General features: G+C 45.4%; 1 protein-coding gene across 4 annotated transcripts in view; it reads left to right on the top strand.

The window, feature by feature from the left end:
* LOC118394622 (cell adhesion molecule DSCAM-like) overlaps nt 1-19,426 on the top strand; it is a 136,567-nt gene that overhangs the window by 97,053 nt on the left and 20,088 nt on the right. For 3 of the 4 annotated variants that reach the window (XM_052519552.1, XM_052519544.1, XM_052519553.1), the window contains 12 exons: nt 174-470; nt 1,425-1,697; nt 4,546-4,824; nt 5,082-5,201; nt 7,373-7,552; nt 15,026-15,222; nt 15,450-15,546; nt 15,763-15,891; nt 16,057-16,224; nt 16,731-16,801; nt 16,999-17,242; nt 18,914-19,060. In XM_052519552.1, the coding sequence (XP_052375512.1) occupies nt 174-470; nt 1,425-1,697; nt 4,546-4,824; nt 5,082-5,201; nt 7,373-7,552; nt 15,026-15,222; nt 15,450-15,546; nt 15,763-15,891; nt 16,057-16,224; nt 16,731-16,801; nt 16,999-17,242; nt 18,914-19,060 (2,202 nt within the window). Of the gene's footprint in view, nt 1-173; nt 471-1,424; nt 1,698-4,545; nt 4,825-5,081; nt 5,202-7,372; nt 7,553-15,025; nt 15,223-15,449; nt 15,547-15,762; nt 15,892-16,056; nt 16,225-16,730; nt 16,802-16,998; nt 17,243-18,913; nt 19,061-19,426 lie in introns of those variants that run through there. The other variant, XM_052519554.1, reaches the window with a different exon arrangement.

The raw sequence follows: 19,426 nt of genomic DNA, 5'->3' as shown, positions 1-19,426 counted from the left end.
ATTTGAATTGTTTTATGTGAGCGATACCTTAGCTGACTAATGTCAGTATAGAATACGTTTACAATGTTCATACAGTACATGATGCAGAGATTTGTCAGGTTTTTCTGTCCAAGCCTCTTGTTGTAGTCATATTAACCATTACCCATGGTCTCCCCCTCTCTCTCCCCTTTCAGACGGCACTCCGAAGATTCTGTCCTCCTTCAGTGAGAAGGTGGTCAACCCCAACGAGCCGGTCTTCTTGGTGTGTAACGTCAAAGGCACTCCCCCTCCCTCCTGCACCTGGAACCTGGACGACGACCCGGTCATCAAGGACAGTCACCACCACCCTGGCCACTACGAGACCCACGAGGGCCACGTGGTCAGCCAGCTGAACATCACCCACACCAAGGAGGTGGACGGAGGGGTGTACCGCTGCACCTGCAGGAACTCGGCCGGGGCGGTCTACCACCAGGCTCGAATAAACGTAAGAGGTGCTTGTCAGATCAGCTCCTCCAAAACAACAAAAACATACACCTAACTCATTTTTGTTTGGTTTCCAAGTTAAATGCCTGTTTCTTTTAGGTTTTTGTTCTATTCTCCCTCCTTTGCTAAGTGCCTACATATTCCTAACCTTTTTATTTGAGCTCATTTTCTTTCTTTCTTTATTTCTTCCTTTTATTCCTCAGTTTCAGTTTCAGCTTTGGACTCCATTGTTTAGTTTCTCCTAATTTCCAACATGTTTTTTTTTTTATCCCTGTGTGGATTTCTCTTGTCACATTGCCCCTCTTTGTATGATTGTGATACTCCAGCCTCTATAGCTCTTTCTATTCTAACACTGCTATTTCTAGTCGCCCATATGTTGTTGGCCTGTTTGCATGTCAGTCCCTCATACTGTCAAAGACAATGCCAGGTCACACCCAATCATGTTTTGTCAGTGTGCGTTTGTGTATGTGTGATCCATCCATAATATGTCTGTTCTATTGATTGTGTCTCATTTGTTGGACAGGGACGTTCTGCTTGCTATAATACTTCTCTTCCTGTCTTTAATAGTAATCTGATCCTCTACACAGATGCAGAGATGTTGCAGAGATGATTTTCATGTGTATATGTTTGAACACATTTGACCAATGTATTTTATTTATTCAACGAGACAGTTAGTTTCAAGTGGCTCTTGGATTTGTAATGCAGATAACTCATACAGTGAATATTGTCCACTAAAATGTTCTGTCTTTCAGCTGTCAGCCAACCCTACCTTGTCCTTTTCTAATTTGGTCCTGATTTCACAGCCCTCTCTTCAGAGTCTACCATGAGGTCCTGTGGTAAAAACAAACACATTTGGGTGTGCTGTCAATACATACGGCTTGATGTTGCTGACTGTCATTTCACAATCGTCTCACCCATAAATGTGTTTATAGAGAGCTCTCTCTCCCTCTCTGTATTTTTAGGGGCTGCCAGCATCCGTCCAATGAAAAACATCACAGCCATCGCAGGGCGGGACGCGTACGTCCACTGTCGCGTCATTGGCTACCCATACTATTCCATCAAGTGGTATAAGAACTCCCACCTGCTCCCCTTTAACCACCGGCAGCGGGCCTTCGAGAACAACGGCACTCTGAAGCTGTCCAACGTGCAGGAGTTGGACCAGGGAGAGTACAACTGCAGGGTATTGGTCAAACCTCATCAAGAGACCAATCAGAGCGTCCATCTCAATGTCAAAGGTAGGAAGAGCCTGCCTCCCTGACTCATGCACTGTGACAGTACACAGTAAACAAGGTATTTTTTTCTAATATCCACACTAGCATACCACAATTTGGAAAGTGTAAAGGAAGTCACACTGCTTTCTTAGCGAATACCACTTCCTCTCAATTCAACCCATACCCGGCACGAACTTGGTACCTCTGTCTTGCTAGCACACATGACCACCCTCCTGAAGCATCTTACCAGTCGGCACCACGTGAAAAGCTAGCTACTCACTGGCGCAAGTGGGGACACTTCAGGCTGAGGAGTAGGTTACACACATCACCATGTGCTACATAAGCATTCGAAGAGGTATGAGAGTGTGGACAGTAGAACATGGCAATGCTGTAGGCAGAGATAGGAAGTGACCTCGCAGGTCATACTCCCATTGGCCAGAGCCATCATAAGCTACAGAAGAAATGCCTGACATTCACCACTGCTATGACTGCGCTTCTTTGGTATGTGAGACTAAACTAGAGCCATTAGTATGACTGCACATACAGTGATTGAGCTTGATTACCAGAGACCCAGAATGCGTAATGGGAATGTTAACGAGTGATTCCCCATGCCTCATATCCATGTCATGAATGATGCAGCCACTGCTTAAAACATTTCCAGCAGATGAGGCTGGGGCGGGGCGGGGGAAAGGGGGACCACATGATATAAAGCAACACTTCCCCGCTACAAGTATCTTAGTTCATTTGCTCTGCTCAAGCTTCAAATTCTGAAAGCGGCTGGGGAGATCCCAGGAGTCCATTATCCCTACTTTGTTGTGAATTAAATCAGTGCTCAAGTGCTGCTTATTTCAGTGTTATTTTAACTCATTGATTCTCAAATGCAGCTGACTTGCGAGATGGCTGGAGAGTCCCCTGAGAAGGTGCCACAGTGGACTTACTGAGCAGGATCTCACATCTCGGTCGTTATCTCGTCTAGCATGGGGCCTGATTCTTCATTCATTTGTATAACATGTTGTTTTTTCCCTTCTTGAGGGTCGTTTCTAGACAGACTGATGTGGCATGAGTCACCAAAATACAGAATCACCCCTTCAAGTGTTTATGGAATAGTACACCTGTTCTTGGCACTGTTTGCTCCGACTCAGAGTACAGAATGTTCGGCTAGACTGGAGGAATGACTAAGGTGGAATTACGTGATGATTCACTCTCAGTCCTTCTGAGTTCAGAGTATATTCAACGATTTCCAATGACCAAAGGGATTGATAGAATATTGAAGTATGACACACATTTATTTTATTTTTACAGGGACAGTGCACATTAATCAACGTTTCAGTAAAAGTGCCGGTTTTAGCCAGCCGGCTAATTTTCAACCGCAGTCCCTGGGCAGGTTATTAAAAACAATTACAATATAGACAATAGCAACATAGGACAAGCAAGACATAGCATACAGACAGAGCAACATAGGACAAGCAAGACGTAGCATACAGACAGAGCAACATAGGACAAGCAAGACATAGCATACAGACAGAGCAACATAGGACAAGCAAGACATAGCATACAGACAGAGCAACAGAACAAAAAGCAGCAAGACAAATTTCATAAAAGCAACAAAGTGTTTCCACACCTCACAAGTTACAGACAACAGACATGGAAAGTGGCAACACACAGCTAGGGACCAAGTTCACAAATCTGATTGACCTTTAGCCATGTCTTCAAGCATTTTGTGAAAGTGTGATATGTGGTGCAGTTATGTGTGTCTGATGGCAGTGTATTCCAGACATGGGAAGCTCTCACAGAGAAAACGGATTTACTAAAGGTGCTTTTCCTTAAGGGAACTATACAGTCACCTCTCATGGCAGACCTTGTGGATCTGCTGCCATATGTTTGGGTTTTCTGTTTAACAAAAATACTGAGTGGAGGGCGAGCCAGGCCATTTAGAATCTTTAATACAAGACATGCATCGGTGTATTTTCCCAACTCAGGAGCTCATGCTTTCTGAGGATGTAACAGTGATGATGTTTATTGGGCTTCCTATCAAGCACTTTGAGAGTCTGATTGTAGACAGACTGAATAGGTCTTAATGTTGTACAGCAAGCTTGGGCCCAACTAGTCAAGCAGTATGTTAAGCGAGTATCATATTTGAAGTACAGTTTTGCTACCTCTGTAGTCAAACAATTTCTTATAAATCGGAAATTAGCGAGGTTGAATTTTTCACATGCTTTTTAAAAGAGAGGTTGGAATCAAATATGATGCCAAGGTATTTAAAATCAGATACCACCTGGAGCTTCTCCCCTGACACATAGACATCTGGCTCAGTAGCATCTGTTGCCCTCTTTGTGAAGAACATGCAAACAGTTTTTTTTACATTGAGATGCAAACACGAGTCACTGAGCCACTTTGTAACTTGGACCATTACAGTAGTGAGTTCTTGTGCAGCTTGTTGTTTGCTCTTTGCATGCACATATATCACTGTATCATCTGCATACATTTGAACTTCAGACCCAGTACAGACAGAAGGCAGATCATTTATGTACATGCTGAACAGGAGGGTCCCCAGTATTGACCCTTGGGGCATGCCCACATCATAGCTAAGAGTGGGAGACAGCTCATTGCTCACTCTGACACACAGTTCTGCCTTCAAGGTATAATTTCATCCATCTCAAGGCATCAGGGGAAAAGTTGAACTTGGACAATTTTGTGATGAGAATCTCATGGTTAACAGTATCAAAAGCCTTCCTTAGGTCCAGAAACACAGTCCTAACAACGCTCCCTTTGTCCATCTTGGACTTCACATTTTCCAGAAAAAAGCAGTTGGCTTTGTAATGTCTCTCAGCCTAATGTGGTTATGGTCACCTCTCCCCCTCTTCCCCTCCAGTTCCACCGTACATCCAGCCCTTTGCATTCCAGCGGTTCTCCATTGGTCAACGCGTCTTCATCCCCTGCGTGGTAATGTCAGGTGACCAGCCCCTGGACATCACGTGGCAGAAGGACGGGCGGCCAATCCCTGCCAGTCTGGGGGTTACCATCGACAACATAGAGTTCACCAGCTCACTGCGGATCTCCAACCTGTCCCCAGACCACAACGGAAACTACACCTGCATTGCACGCAACGAGGCTGCAGCCGTTGAGCACCAGAGTCAGCTCATTGTCAGGGGTGAGAGGAGGCTAGCACGTTGTTCCTCTGTCTCGGTCTCTAGATGTATCTCTCTTAGGTTCCCTCCTCTCGCTCCCTGACTCGTACTGTCTTTCTTTCTCTCTGTTTCTGTTTCTTTCTCTGCTCCTCTCTCCGTTGCTTCTCATCTGTCTTTATACTGTGATTTCTCTCCACTGCTCTCTTTTTCTCTTCTACTATCTTTCTGTCTCAGAAGTACTAGTAAGTGAGTCTGTGTGTTGTTCCCTCTGCTCCTTCAGTTCCTCCCCAGTTTGTGGTGCAGCCCACAGACCAGGATGGGATCTATGGCAAAACTGTGACCCTCAACTGCTCTGCTGAGGGTTATCCACGCCCCACCCTCGTATGGAAACACTCGAAAGGTAAACAGTTACGTAAATCAAGCATCAGAAGACTGTCGGTAGCATGAATTAAATGGTTATACAAACGTATTAATGGACATTGTTTGGGGATGTAACGGCAGCTCTTTTGGAGGGATTAACGGTAGTAGTAGTTGAAGCCATATGGGTTCCATCTGTTTCGTCCACAGCCCGTGTATGATGTGGTTCAACAACTGCAGGTGTACACACACACTGTCACAGGTCGCAGGTGTACAGCCACTGTCGGTTGTGAGGTGGGGGAGCTACCAGTGAGGTGTGAGAGAGCAGGTGAACAAAGTGCCACAGCACTTGACCTGGATAGCTGAAGAGGGGACCCAGGTGTTTGCTGCTTCGCCCATAACCTGGGATGAAAGCTTCCCACAATGGAGAGACAACAACCAATCCAACCAATTGGGTGGCGTGGGGGCCGTGTGAGGGGCATCAAAGGCGTGGAGACAGGGCCAGACAGACAGCAGCCAGGCTTTGATGGGATTTGTTTGTGACTTTGGCTCCCTGGGACCGAGAGGAGATTGGGTTTGATGTGAGAGAGATGCTCCTCAATGTCTTAGACCTCCTGTCTGATTAAAAATGTCTGGCAGAACCTTGGTCTGTCGCCACGGCTTGGCAGATTGAAGCCTCGGCTGGGGCCTTTATCTGAGATGTACCTCTAATTTGTAAGTGCTTGTGTTGCTGTATGTTGTGGTTCTGGATAATGCTTTTTATTCTCCCAGTCAGGTGCTAGCAGAGCAGAGCCACAGAGAGATAAAACAGTGAAGAAGGAAAGGTCAGCTGGTATTAGCATAACTGCTAGCTCCCTCTGGATATGCAAAATCCATCATTCAAGAGCACGTCCTCCTCTCTTGCTATCTCTCTCTCTCTCTCTCTCTCTCTCTCTCTCTCTCTCTCTTCTCGTCTACAAGGCAGCAGAGTGGGAATAGTACTGCCACTTGACCCCTCGCTAACCATAGGCACTTGACTGGAATTTTAATTAAGGACCAAAACCCACAGTTCACTAAATGTCCTTATCTTTACACGCTAACTTTATCGCATGCTAATATCTGGCCCAGTTCAGACATATGTTTAATACTCTATGAGCGAGCCTGGATGTGTTGCTCTAACATAGGTAGACCACTTACAGCTCTGAGTGGATTTCCATTTCCAGGCAGCTCGTTGACCTGAACATTTTCAGTATTAAACATTTCCTACAGTACTGAAGTTTGACCTTTTTGAATGAAACTGTCCAACATTACCTCCAACAGAAACATGGATGATTATAGAAAATACCTTGTTCCCTAATATGTGAAAAGTATAAGGCTGTATGCTAGTATGCTGAGGAATACCTCACCACCAGGGGAGATATGCCCAACAAATGAAGAATATTTGACCTACTAAAAGCATGTATATACTAATACTAATCTTTGTGTTTCACCAAGACAAAACCAATGCTTTGGAGATTAGGTTGTATTACCCAAAAATATATGTACAATACAATGTTCCGTCTTTGATGTGTAGATTTGTAAATGTACATGCTTACATGTTCAATGTTGTTCACATGAAGGATACCAAACCTGGCTTACAGACAGAAAATCAAGGAAAAACAAGAAGAGCACTTTTTTGTGTAAAGGAAACTGCTCTGCATTTTATTGACTGATTCCTTGTTTCAAGGCCAAGTTGCAGTCTTGTTGTTTTCTTCCTCAGCAATCTGCTCTGGTGTTGAACATGAGCACTATCTCTTTAACGATTACCTCATTTTAGTGGCTACATCCTCCACAGCAGCTGCTGAGGTTTAGGGGCAGCGTTAAGAGACATGTTTACTGTCCTTAAATCCCTAAAGCTTTGTCACTAAAGCGTTACACACACTGTACAAGTCAAATAAGGATGCGCATCTGTCAATAGTCTTGACCCAAAACATGAGCATTAAAAACAAAAACAGTAGTAGCTTTGGATTTAAATTAGTAAGGGGAAATTGTAGCACACCATCCCCATGTGCTGTTAACCTTACATTGCTTATGCCAAATACAATGTTTAAGTTTAAGGATTAGAGTATGTTATAGACTTACATGTCCTTTACAAATATGTACACAATTTTTAAAGGTGCTAAATGCATTTAAAATGTGGATCTCAGGATATATCATCCATGACTCGTGGCCCTGTCCCTCCTGCCTCTTCCCTAGGTAACGGGGTTCCCCAGTTCCAGCCTATCGCCCTGAACTCTGGCTCCCGTATCCAACTGCTGGTCAACGGCTCTCTGCTCATCAAACACGTGCTGGAGGAGGACAGCGGCTACTACCTGTGTAAGGTCAGCAATGACGTGGGAGCTGACGTCAGCAAATCCATGTACCTCACCATCAAAAGTAAGACTCCAAAAACAATGTAATGTTTCTTTCTGACTTCCTTATTAGACTAACTCTGTTTGGTATTGTTGGGTGAAGCATCAAATGACAAGTGTGTATCGCATCTGTGAGTTTGGGTCAGAGCAAATGAGGGGAATATAAGGGTAAAATCTTGATCCCACAGTTTAGTCACTGTTCGTTTGGCCCTGGGTGTGTGTGTGTGTGCGTGAGCAGCTAAGGACTTATGTCCCGTCCATTACACCCTGAACTCTTCATTCAAGCGGAGTCTGCCAATTGCAAAAGAGAGGGACTACACCACTACACCACTGTGCTCTCTTGTTCTCTGGCCTGCTTTCTCCATCTCACTCTTTCCCCCTCTCTGATTCTCTCTCTCTCTCTCTCTCTCTCTTTCTCTGATAATGATTCTGTTGCCCTACTTGTCTTACATCACCTACATCACATTTAAAATGACATATAGCACCTTCATAAGGTCACCAGTATGCCATCTCTCAATCTGTATTTCCCTGAAGTCACAGAAATGTGACCACCCTATATGTTATCTTCTGGTATCAGCCCTGTCCCTGGCTGCATATTGATTTGTATTACAGTGTTCTCCTATAGCCTTGTAGACATCATGTTTAACCGACAAGGGGGAGAGGGCCTGCCTTGCCAGGTCTATTTTAATCAGTACCAGCAGCAGTCTAATGTAACTGTAGCATCACTAATCACTTGCTGGTTACAAAACCAACCTGAGACAGAGCCAAGTCCTGGGCCATGGCCAGGCTAAGCATCATTAATGTCAGTGGGACTTGGAGAGGAACTGGGACACAGTTCAGTGACATAAGGTCACTCATTAGATGCTGTGTCATTTCAAAGGTTTAGACATTGAACAATTGACCTTAGGGTTACTCAAATGGCCCTTAGGCTACTGTAGTAACTGTACATTGAATCATCACACAGTTAAAACAGATACAGTCTGAGTAATGAATCACGACATACTGAAACAAGGACAGGGCATGGTTTTGTTTTGTATTGGAGTCCAGACAGTTTGTCTCTCTCTTCTATGTTGACTGGTGTGGTTGCAGCATGTGGAGTATGTTAATAAGGATCGGTGTTGCGCTAGCGGGACAAATTCCGGTGAAACTGGAGGGCACACAATTCAAATAAATAATCAGTAATATTGTGGATTTTAAGCATTTAGGTACATATAAGTGTCTCATATCGGCTGAAAGCTTAAATTATTTTTAATCTAACTGCACTGTCCGATTTACATTTGATTTTTTAACCTTTATTTAACTAGGCAAGTCAGTTAAGAACAAATTCTTATTTTCAATGACAGCCGAGGAACAGTGGGTTAACTGCCTGTTCAGGGGCAGAACGACAGATTTGTACCTTGTCAGCTCGGGGGTTTGAACTTGCAACCTTCCGGTTACTAGTCCAACGCTCTAACCACTAGGCAGGAAGTTACTAGTCCAACACTCTAACCACTCATTCAGGCAGGAAGTGGAGAAAAAAGGGGCCTAGCCCTAAGAAGTCAATGACCCTGGTCACCAGTCTCCTGGCACTGCTCGTCTGGCCTCGCTGCATGGGGGAAGTATTCTCATTTGATGGTGCTCAGATGTGAGTAGAGCTTATTTTCTGTTGCTGTTCTTATCAAGCTGTTGCAGTAGACCCCCGCTAAGCTGCTCTCTCTGTCAGAGCCAAAGGCAGCTCCCTCCTGGCATTGACTGCTGCACAAATATGCAAACAGACACACACAAACCCACGCAAAGATGGCAACACACACGTGCGCTCCTACAGTACACACAAGCCCTCATTTACACACACACGTGCGCACACACTTTCTCTATCATGCATCCATTCAGATTCACATCATGTAAATAAATACACACTCTCACACACATCAGTAACCATAAATACACATCCCATCATCAATACACGCAGACGTGCACAGACGTTTAGGTTCATTCCATACCGTTGCGTTTTATATACTTACACTGATTTGTGCAAACAAACATGAACCATCTATTTAAACAAACAGTCTCTGATCATTGTGTGGCTAAGACACTGAGAGGATGCAACAGACATTGGCTGTATGCTAGCCAGCATGGCTATGATGCTCTGGCCTACCCCACCCAGTGTACTGTACAGTATGAGCTTGTCATAGTTAATGAGGCTAACATGGAAGTGCTTATGTAGCACTCTGTGTTTCCATCAGTACATTAGCTCACTGGAGGCCGTGGTTGCCATGCAGTGGCTGGACCTGTGAGACAACACATTTACACACCCAATCAGCAACTGGCTGGGCCCCGGCACCATTCTTTAAAAAAAAAAATTAATTACCACCCAGGTCACTCATTAATTACCACCCAGGTCACTCATTAGATGCTGTGTCATTTCAAAGGTTTAGACATTGAACAATTGACCTTAGGGTTACTCAAATGGCCCTTAGGCTACAGTAGTAACTGTACATTGAATCATCACACAGTTAAAACAGATACAGTCTGAGTAATGAATCACGACATACTGAAACAAGGACAGGGCATGGTTTTGTTTTGTATTGGAGTCCAGACAGTTTGTCTCTCTCTGCTATGTTGACTGGTGTGGTTGCAGCATGTGGAGTATGTTAATAAGGATCGGTGTTGCGCTAGCGGGACAAATTCCGGTGAAACTGGAGGGCACACAATTCAAATAAATAATCAGTAATATTGTGGATTTTAAGCATTTAGGTACATCTAAGTGTCTCATATCGGCTGAAAGCTTAAATTATGCTAGCCAGCATGGCTATGATGCTTGGTCAGCATGCCAAACAGTAGTTATGCAGTTGGTTAATGCCTAATTATCACTGACAAACAGTTGGCTGTACACCGTAGCCAGGCCCAACAACAGCAAGACGCTTCCAGTCACAAGAAAGCCTCTTCCTCTCCTCTCTGCCTTCTTTTCCCAGGAGGTATTTGTCTCCTGACATGTGAGAGAGTAATTGTGCAGGAGAACAGGGCATTAGAGTGGCTCCACTCAACTTGTCATCCCTGTACTGTATGGCCTGTAAGAAGAACACTGGGCCGGCCTGAGGAGTGTGTGTGTGTGTAGTGTACATCTCTGTGTGTGGGTGTATTATAGGCTATATGCATTTCATTGTGTGTGTGTGTGTTTGGGGGGTATAGCCCAGTGAGGCATTGCATGGCATGGTGGCCTACTTTCCCAGCATGCCCGGCGAGGAGAGGAGATGATAAAATGAGGGTTGAAGCGTATTATCCTCACACAGCGCCGTCGCCCCAGCCTCAGCCCCAGATCAGCTTCCACCCTGACACTGAGACCAGCACGCCCCAGGACACACGATATCATTGGGAATGTACAGGGGGAGGAGGGGAGAGCAAGAGATTTGCTTTTAATGTATCAGTCTCATAGCGTTTCATAGCCTACTGTCAGTGTGTGTATGTGTGAGCTGACTACATTGTACTGTACTATAGATCTATGCAGGACGGAGGAGTTAGGTTGAGAGCTGCTCCTTATCACCAGATTCCATAAGCCTTCAAAAGCTTAATCAGGAAGACGGAGGGAGATTTAGGGCTGTTACAGTAAGGGGTGTTACAGTAATACTAATTGTAAAGGGGACCCACTGTGAGTGTGTCTCCGTGTAGTGAGGTGTATAGATTCCCTACTTTATAGATTCCTGCTCGTTCTCTCCTATAGCCTACTCTCATTTCCTGTTTAGTTTGACTCAAATCTCTCAAGACTATTTAAATTGAAGGATGATTGACATCTTAGAAATTAGAACATTCTGATTATCCAGAAAGCCCAGAGTTGTGATGTCTTTGGGGCTTTTGTTAGTGGTATCCATCATGCTACCGGGGGGTTGGAAGCTCAGTCATTACATGATGGTACAGCTGTACTCTTGTCACTCATCAAAATATCACATTTCATGCCTTATAAACCCTGAACTGTGCACTCGTAGACTCAAGATGCTTTCTGTAAAAGTGTACTTATTCGCTTGAGTGGATTGAAAAAGAACACCATTAGTGTCTCAGTATGCACTGCTGCCTGTCTGTCCTAACTATTCTGCTGCCTGTCTGCCCTAACTATTCTGCTGCCTGTCTGCCCTAACTATTCTGCTGCCTGTCTGCCCTAACTATTCTGCTGCCTGTCTGCCCTAACTATTCTGCTGCCTGTCTGCCCTAACTATTCTGCTGCCTGTCTGCCCTAACTATTCTGCTGCCTGTCTGTCCTAACTATTCTGCTGCCTGTCTGTCCTAACTATTCTGCTGCCTGTCTGCCCTAACTATTCTGCTGCCTGTCTGTCCTAACTATTCTGCTGCCTGTCTGTCCTAACTATTCTGCTGCCTGTCTGTCCTAACTATTCTGCTGCCTGTCTGCCCTAACTATTCTGCTGCCTGTCTGTCCTAACTATTCTGCTGCCTGTCTGTCCTAACTATTCTGCTGCCTGTCTGTCCTAACTATTCTGCTGCCTGTCTGCCCTAACTATTCTGCTGCCTGTCTATCCTAACTATTCTGCTGCCTGTCTGTCCTAACTATTCTGCTATCATTGCAATTCACACCTTTTAATAATGCTACTGGATGAGTGTTTACTCAATCAGTTGTAGTCCATCTCCATCCAAGATGGCAACCTCCTCCTCAGTCTCCCTCTGCCCAGTGACACACAGCCAGACCTGACTGGGACCTGACAGACAGATATGAACAGAAACCTCCTCCTCAGTCTCCCTCTGCCCAGTGACACACAGCCAGACCTGACTGGGACCTGACAGACAGATAGGAATTGCAACCTCCTCCTCAGTCTCCCTCTGCCCAGTGACACACAGCCAGACCTGACTGGGACCTGACAGACAGATAGGAATTGAAACCTCCTCCTCAGTCTCCCTCTGCCCAGTGACACACAGCCAGACCTGACAGACAGATAGGAATAGACCCCCCCCCCTCTCGCTCTCTCTCTTTCTCTCTTGCTCTCTCTCTCTCTCTCTCTCTCTCTCCCTCCCTCTTTCTCTCCATCCTGCACATTATTACCAGGCTCTGTAACATCGCTGGATATTAAAAAATATACATCAACCAAGCAATTATGGGTTATCAAAAAGAATACTGGTAGCCTGGGGGGCTACTGAGGGTTGTGTTGTGAATGTAGGCAGGAGAGAGGAGTCTGGCTGGGAGCAGCCTTTTGTTGTCCCCACAACCTTCTTTCACAAGTCTCAGATTGTTGTGAGGATGGTTTAAGATTGAGAACACCTTGAGCTGCCTGTTTGTTCTATGTCATCTTTGACACCTGAGGCCTTTACTGGATCAGTATTGGGAGTGTCACAGCAAACTGAGTATGACACTGTGGAAGCACACAGCACAGAGCAGCCAGTCTCTGTAGCTTTAACAAGCAGTCAGAGCAGACAGACATTTCCCTGAAGTTTGATCAGGTGGAACTGTGCTGATCACACAGTGGAGGAGCTGGGTTCTGTGCCAGAGCCACGTGTGTGATGACAATAGCAGATCGTATGCCTGTGTTGTTTGAAAGGTACGTCAGCATTAGGATTCTTCTTCTATTCTGCATCCCGCCCTCCTCCTCTAGCTCCCCCTCTTCCCTCCTCTCCTCAAAGGCGGAGCGCTCATCAAGGCATGCCCTCCGTCTCGCGGGGCCAGTAGTAGGAAAACATCAGGCAGGTCTCCTGCTGACGCCGCCTGCCACGGCGCTGCCTGCTGCCTCAGATGTACGGAGGAACTACCCCTGTTAAGGAGCAATAACATTTAGAGAAGGCTGAGGAGGATATTTTAATGTGCCTCACTTAAAATTCATAGTTGTCATGCAAAATAAATCAGCGTTCTTTGGCGTAGTTTGAGAGTGAATAAGAGATGAGGCTTAAATGTTGGCAGACCTTAGTGTGACACATTCAATCATGTCAGAGAGGGGCTGTCAGCTAGCGGAGCCACACCCCCTCCTACACACACACACACACACACACACACACACACACACACACACACACACACACACACACACACACACACACACACACACACACACACACACACACACACACACACACACACACACACACACACACACACACACACCCCTCCTCTGCACCGTGAACCTCAAACGGGGTGGTGCAGAGAGAACGAGGGAGATGGAGAGAGTGTGTCACCTGGGATTATGTGTGGTTTGTTTTTGCTGCATGTGTTTCTCTGTTTTTCAGAATTTGTGTGGGTGTGTATGTGTGTTCCGTGTGAGTGTTGCCTTCTTGTGTAGATGTGTGTGTGTTCTGTGTTGGTGTGTGACTGTGTGTGTAGAAGACAGAGGAGAGGTCGAGGTTCTGAGTGTGTGTGGACGGGTAGTGAGACAGCAGTGGGGCCAGAGGAGTAGTCTTGTCTGATGTGTATGAATAATCAAAGTGGGCTCTCATCATTAAATCATAGCCATCCTGGTGGGATAGGAGAGAGAGATCACAGTTACACTGCTGCAGGGGAACATCCTCTCAGACAGTGTTTCTGAGACTTGTCATGAGTCCTCTCTGCTCGTACTACCCACTTAGTTCCTGGAGAAACAGCTCCTTTAACAGACACAGACAGACAAACACAGACAGACACACAGAGGAGAATGGCTAGAGCACCACCCCCCAGACGTATCCCATTGTCTTAGCCAGTAGGATGTACTGTATATATGATCTTGTTAAACACGTACAGTAGACATACCGTATGTACCTACACATTCATATACAGTACATTATTTTGTCTGCCTTGCAGTCCATTCCTCTCTGAAACATCAGCAACAGTGCACTGTACATACAGTATGTGCAGCATTTGTATGAGATATCAGTACAGCAGGTTATATCATCAAGGCTTTCAATGTAACTGTGATCTACACAAACCTATGTGAGACAGTACAGGACTGTGTTGTGTGTCTGTATTGTAGTAGAGGAAACCTGCAGCGGTTTATAGCAGAACTGGGGTATTTCCCCAAATACACAATACACACACACACACACACACACACACACACACACACACACACACACACACACACACACACACACACACACACACACACACACACACAGCACCTCTGCTAATAAGCGTGATGCGTCGCAGTGCCGCAACGCCAGACGAGCTCTACACACACCGTGGGGAGTTCAGACTAGTCACAGCTTTCCTCTGCTCTGTAGCACCCTGTCTCTGTCTCTGTCTCTGTCTGAGACGCCCTACTTCAGGAACAACACGTAAACAGTTGCTGTCTGTTTGATTGCTTACCTGAAGGCCTGTTTTTGAACCATTAGTGGTCAATGCATTGTGGGAACCAGGGAGATCTAGATAGGAGTTCATGACTCTCCATAGTTGACTATTCCCAGCCGTAACGTTGGGAATGAGTACTCCTTTAGGCTTTAGGGTGGCAGAGGACAGTTAAAGGAGAATGTATGAGCCTCTGTTAAGTTACTTAGAAGTTCCAACCTCTGCTTCACTCTCTCACTTTCTCGCTTTCTCTCCTCTCACCCTTTCTCTCAGTTCCGGCCATGATCACGTCGTACCCCAACACCACCATGGCCACGGTGGGCCAGCAGAAAGAGATGAGCTGCACGGCCCATGGAGAGAAGCCCATCATGGTGCGCTGGGAAAAGGAGGAACGCATCATCAACCCAGAGACCAGCCGCTACACCGTCGTGGTCAAAGAGGTGGCTGACGAGGTCATCTCCACTCTGAAGGTGCACCTGAGGCCTCCACCTCAAATGGGGGTGATGTGTATTATTAGTGTAGTACGTTCTCAATATCGCATGAATGATCATAGTAGTGTTTGTGCTTGCAGTGATTGACATTGGACATTTTGTGTAGCCTATAAAATAACTAGAGGTTATGATCAGTTGAATACCAAACTGCTTTGGTGTATTATGGAGGTGTTGCCTGGTTGAAAACTATGTTGACCTCTCCTCAGATTTTGCCCAGTGTTCGGGAAGATTCTGGGTTCTTCTCCTGCCATGCCATCAACTCCTATGGTGAAGACAGAGGGATCATTCAGTTAACAGTACAAGGTAAACTCCTGGCTTCAGCTCCTGCTTCTTAAGCTGTTTCTCCATAGTGGTACCTTTTTGTTGCTACTGTAGGTTTCTCCTGACCACATCAGCTAATATCTCTGGGCCTTAGTTAACTTGAGCCTGCAGTTTGTTTCCTCCTGGTCAGGTCAACTAAGTGAACAGATAAACATCTCTATCTAATCTGTGCGTGTGTGTGGTGTTAAACCCTTTCAGAACCTCCGGACCCTCCCGAGGTGGAGATCCGAGAGGTCAGAGACCGGACCATTGCCCTCCGCTGGACCATGGGCTTTGACGGAAACAGCCCCATCACAGGATATGACATTGAGTGCAAGAACAAGTCAGGTAGGGCTGCCACAAAGGCCTATGGAATAATGTGAGAAATCCACATGAAATTGCATATGACATAGTTATAACTAAATAGTTTTTTTGCATTAGCTAACTTGTTTGTTGTTGGTTGTCATGTCATACAGAGATGCTAATAGGTTCATTGTGTTTGGCCCCACCTAGCCTCGTGGAATTCAGCCCAGATAACCAAAGATGTGTCCCCCCAGCTGAACCAGGCCACCATTATAGAGCTGCACCCCTCCTCCACCTACAACATCCGCATATTCGCCAAGAACAACATCGGCAAGAGCGACACCAGCAACGAGCTCACCATCACCACTGACGAAGCAGGTCGGCCCACACAGATCTGTCCTTCACCGGGTCAAAACATCATGTAGTTATGTTCCAAACCAGTTTTACACATATTCTGTTGGTCTTCACATTTTAGCCATGGATGCGTGTTGTTTTCAATTATGATATTTTCTTGAATACAGTAAAGGTCCATCGCTCATTCATAACTAGAGCAAAGGGATTCCTAGCGTTGTAGCACCATCTAGTGAGATATTTACTCAAAATAAATAATCTCTGAATTGACTCAGTCAATGAGGGTGGGTTATAAAAAATATTCAAAAAGGACTTTTACCATTGCATTTTTGTCTCACAGTTCTGGTCTACTTAAGGGGTGGCTCTCCCATAGGCACCAATGCGATAGCAGGTCTGGTCTACTTAGTTCACGCGCCACGCACCAACCAGAAAAAAGGAGCCTATGAAATGTCTTGCTTTCTCTATCATCTCTGCAACAGTCAACTGACTGTCTCATAAGAGTATTTTGTGTTAATATTACACCTCTTCCACAGCCCCTGATGGCCCTCCACAGGAAGTACAACTGGAGGCCACCTCTCCACAAAGCATCAAAGTCACCTGGAGGGTACTGTGTCCTCATGGTGTTAAACAAAGCTATTTTCCTGTTTCTATCAGTGTGATCGTATGATATGACAATAGTAATGCAGAGCATTTGACCAAACGTGTTACCCTAATTATAAGCAAACGGATGGCAGCATTTGAACATATTTTGCAGCATTTGAACATATTATCGTTGTCCCCCATCCTCTTCCTCCTCCTCAGGCCCCCCACAAGCACCTTCAGAATGGGGTGATCCGGGGCTACCAGGTGGGTTACAGAGAGTACAGCTCTGGAGGCAGCTTCCAGTTTAACATCATCAGCATGGACACCACAGGGGAGAGCAGCGAGAGCATCACCCTGGACAACCTGAGGAAGTTCACTGAGTATGGGGTGGTGGTGCAGGCAGCTAACCGTGCTGGCACCGGCCCCTCCTCTCAGGAGGTCATCACCAAAACACTGGAGGATGGTTAGTACAGATCAGGGGGTTAAGGGGTGGGGATGGGTAGGGATGTGTGTTTGTGTTTAGTTTACTTCTTAATAGCATGAGAATGTTGCAGTGTGAAAATGTAATTGCTGTAGGTAGACTACCATCTTCTGGATCAATTACCTCAAACCAAAAGATGTGAAATCACTAATACAGTAAGAAGTCAATAGGAGGAGATATTGCAGCCTAGTCTGAACAAAAATATAAACGCAACGTGCAACAATGTCAAAGATTTTACTGATTTTACATTCATTTCGGCACTAATCTATGGATTTCACATGACTGGGAATACAGATATGCATCTTTTGGTCACAGATACCTTAAAAAAAGAAGGGGCGTGGATCAGAAAACCAGTCAGTATCTCGTGTGACCACCATTTGCCTCATGCAGTGCGACACAGTGCATAGATTTAATCAGGTTGTTGTGGCCTGTGGAATGTTGTCCCACTCCTCTTCAATGGCTGTGCGAAGTTGCTGGATATTGGAGGGAACTGGAATACGCTGTCGTACACGTCGATCCAGAGCATCCCAAACATGCTCAATGGGTGACATGTCTGGTGAATATGCAGGCCATGGAAGAACTGGGACATTTTCAGCTTCCAGCAATTGTGTACAGATTCTTACGTGCATTATCATGCTGAAACATGAGGTGATGGCAGCGGATTAATGGCACGACAATGGGCCTCAGGATCTCGTCACTGTATATCTGTGCATTGAAATTGCCATCAATAAAATGCAATTGTGTTCGTTGTCCGTAGCCCATATCACATCCCCACTGCCACCATGGGGCACTCTGTTCATAAAGTTGAGATCAACAAACCGCTCCCTCACACAACACAATACACGCTGTCTGCCATCTACCCCGTACAGTTGAAACTGGGATTAATCCGCGAAGAACACACTTCTACAGCATGCCAGTGGCCATCGAAGGTGAGCATTTGCCCACTGAAGTCGGTTACGACGCCGAACTGCAGTCAGGTCAAGACCCTGGTTAGTGCGAAAAGCATGCAGATGAGCTTCCCTGAAACGGTTTCAGACAGTTTGCATAGTTTTTATTCAGATGTTCAAACCCACAGTTTCAACAACTGTCCCGGTAGCTGGTCTCAGACGATCCTGCAGGAAGCCTGATGTGGTTACATGTGGTCTGCGGTTGTAAGGTCAATTGGACGTTCTGCCAAATTCTCTAAAACTATGTTGGAGGTGGGTTATGGTAGATAAATGGACATTCAATTCTCTTGCAACAGCTCTGGTGGACATTCCTGCAGCCAATTGCACACTCCCTCAAAACTTGAGACATATGTGGCATTGTGTTGTGTGACGACACTGCACATTTTAGAGTGGATTTTATTGTCCCCAGCAAAAGGTGCACCTGTATAATGATCATGCTGTTTATCAGCTTCTTAATATGCCACATCTGTCAGGTGGATGGATTATCTTGGCAAAGGAAAAATGCTCACTAACAGGGATATAAACACATTTTTGCACAACATTTGAGAGAAATAAGCTTTTTGTACATATGGAACATTTTATTTTTATTTTTATTTCAGCTCATGAAACATGGGACCAACACCTTACATGTTGCATATATATATTTGTTCAGTGTACCATTGTCTACACATGTCCTAACTTCAGTTCCCCTCCTGTCCCTTGGCAGTCCCCTCGCGTCCCCCTGAGAATGTCCTGGCCATGGCCAAATCCCCAGAAGTAATCTCTCTGTCCTGGTTGACCCTGCCCAAAGAGGCCCTCAATGGAAACCTGCAGGGCTACAGAGTCATCTACTGGGCCAACCTGCCAGACGGAGGTAGGAGCTTGTTAACACACGCTCAGAATACTTAGCGGACCACTGGTGGTGTGAGCACTATGATCATAATGGTTTTAGCCCATTCTTTCATTTTCTATTTTAACTGCTATGTAGCATGCCATTCATCTTGTACTTGACAAATTTGTGCCACTAGGTGAGGCTATGGTTTAGGTTTTAGTTTTCTCAACAGGCAACACTAGATCATGGGTGTGCCTTGTGGAATGTTTGCAATATCTCAGCAACGCTGCCATTTTCTCCTCAATTTCATTCTGCCAGTGTTGATTCAAGTTAGTTCTAATTAGTTCACTTCTAGATTTACTTACAAATCAACTATCCAATGAGTATTATATCTCAATAGACACATAT

Source organism: Oncorhynchus keta, chromosome 1, assembly GCF_023373465.1.
Source record: "Oncorhynchus keta strain PuntledgeMale-10-30-2019 chromosome 1, Oket_V2, whole genome shotgun sequence".
In the NCBI taxonomy this organism is placed as follows: Eukaryota; Metazoa; Chordata; class Actinopteri; order Salmoniformes; family Salmonidae; genus Oncorhynchus; species Oncorhynchus keta.
The sequence above is the reverse complement of the archived record's forward strand: the minus strand, read 5'-3'. Positions and strand labels throughout refer to the sequence as shown.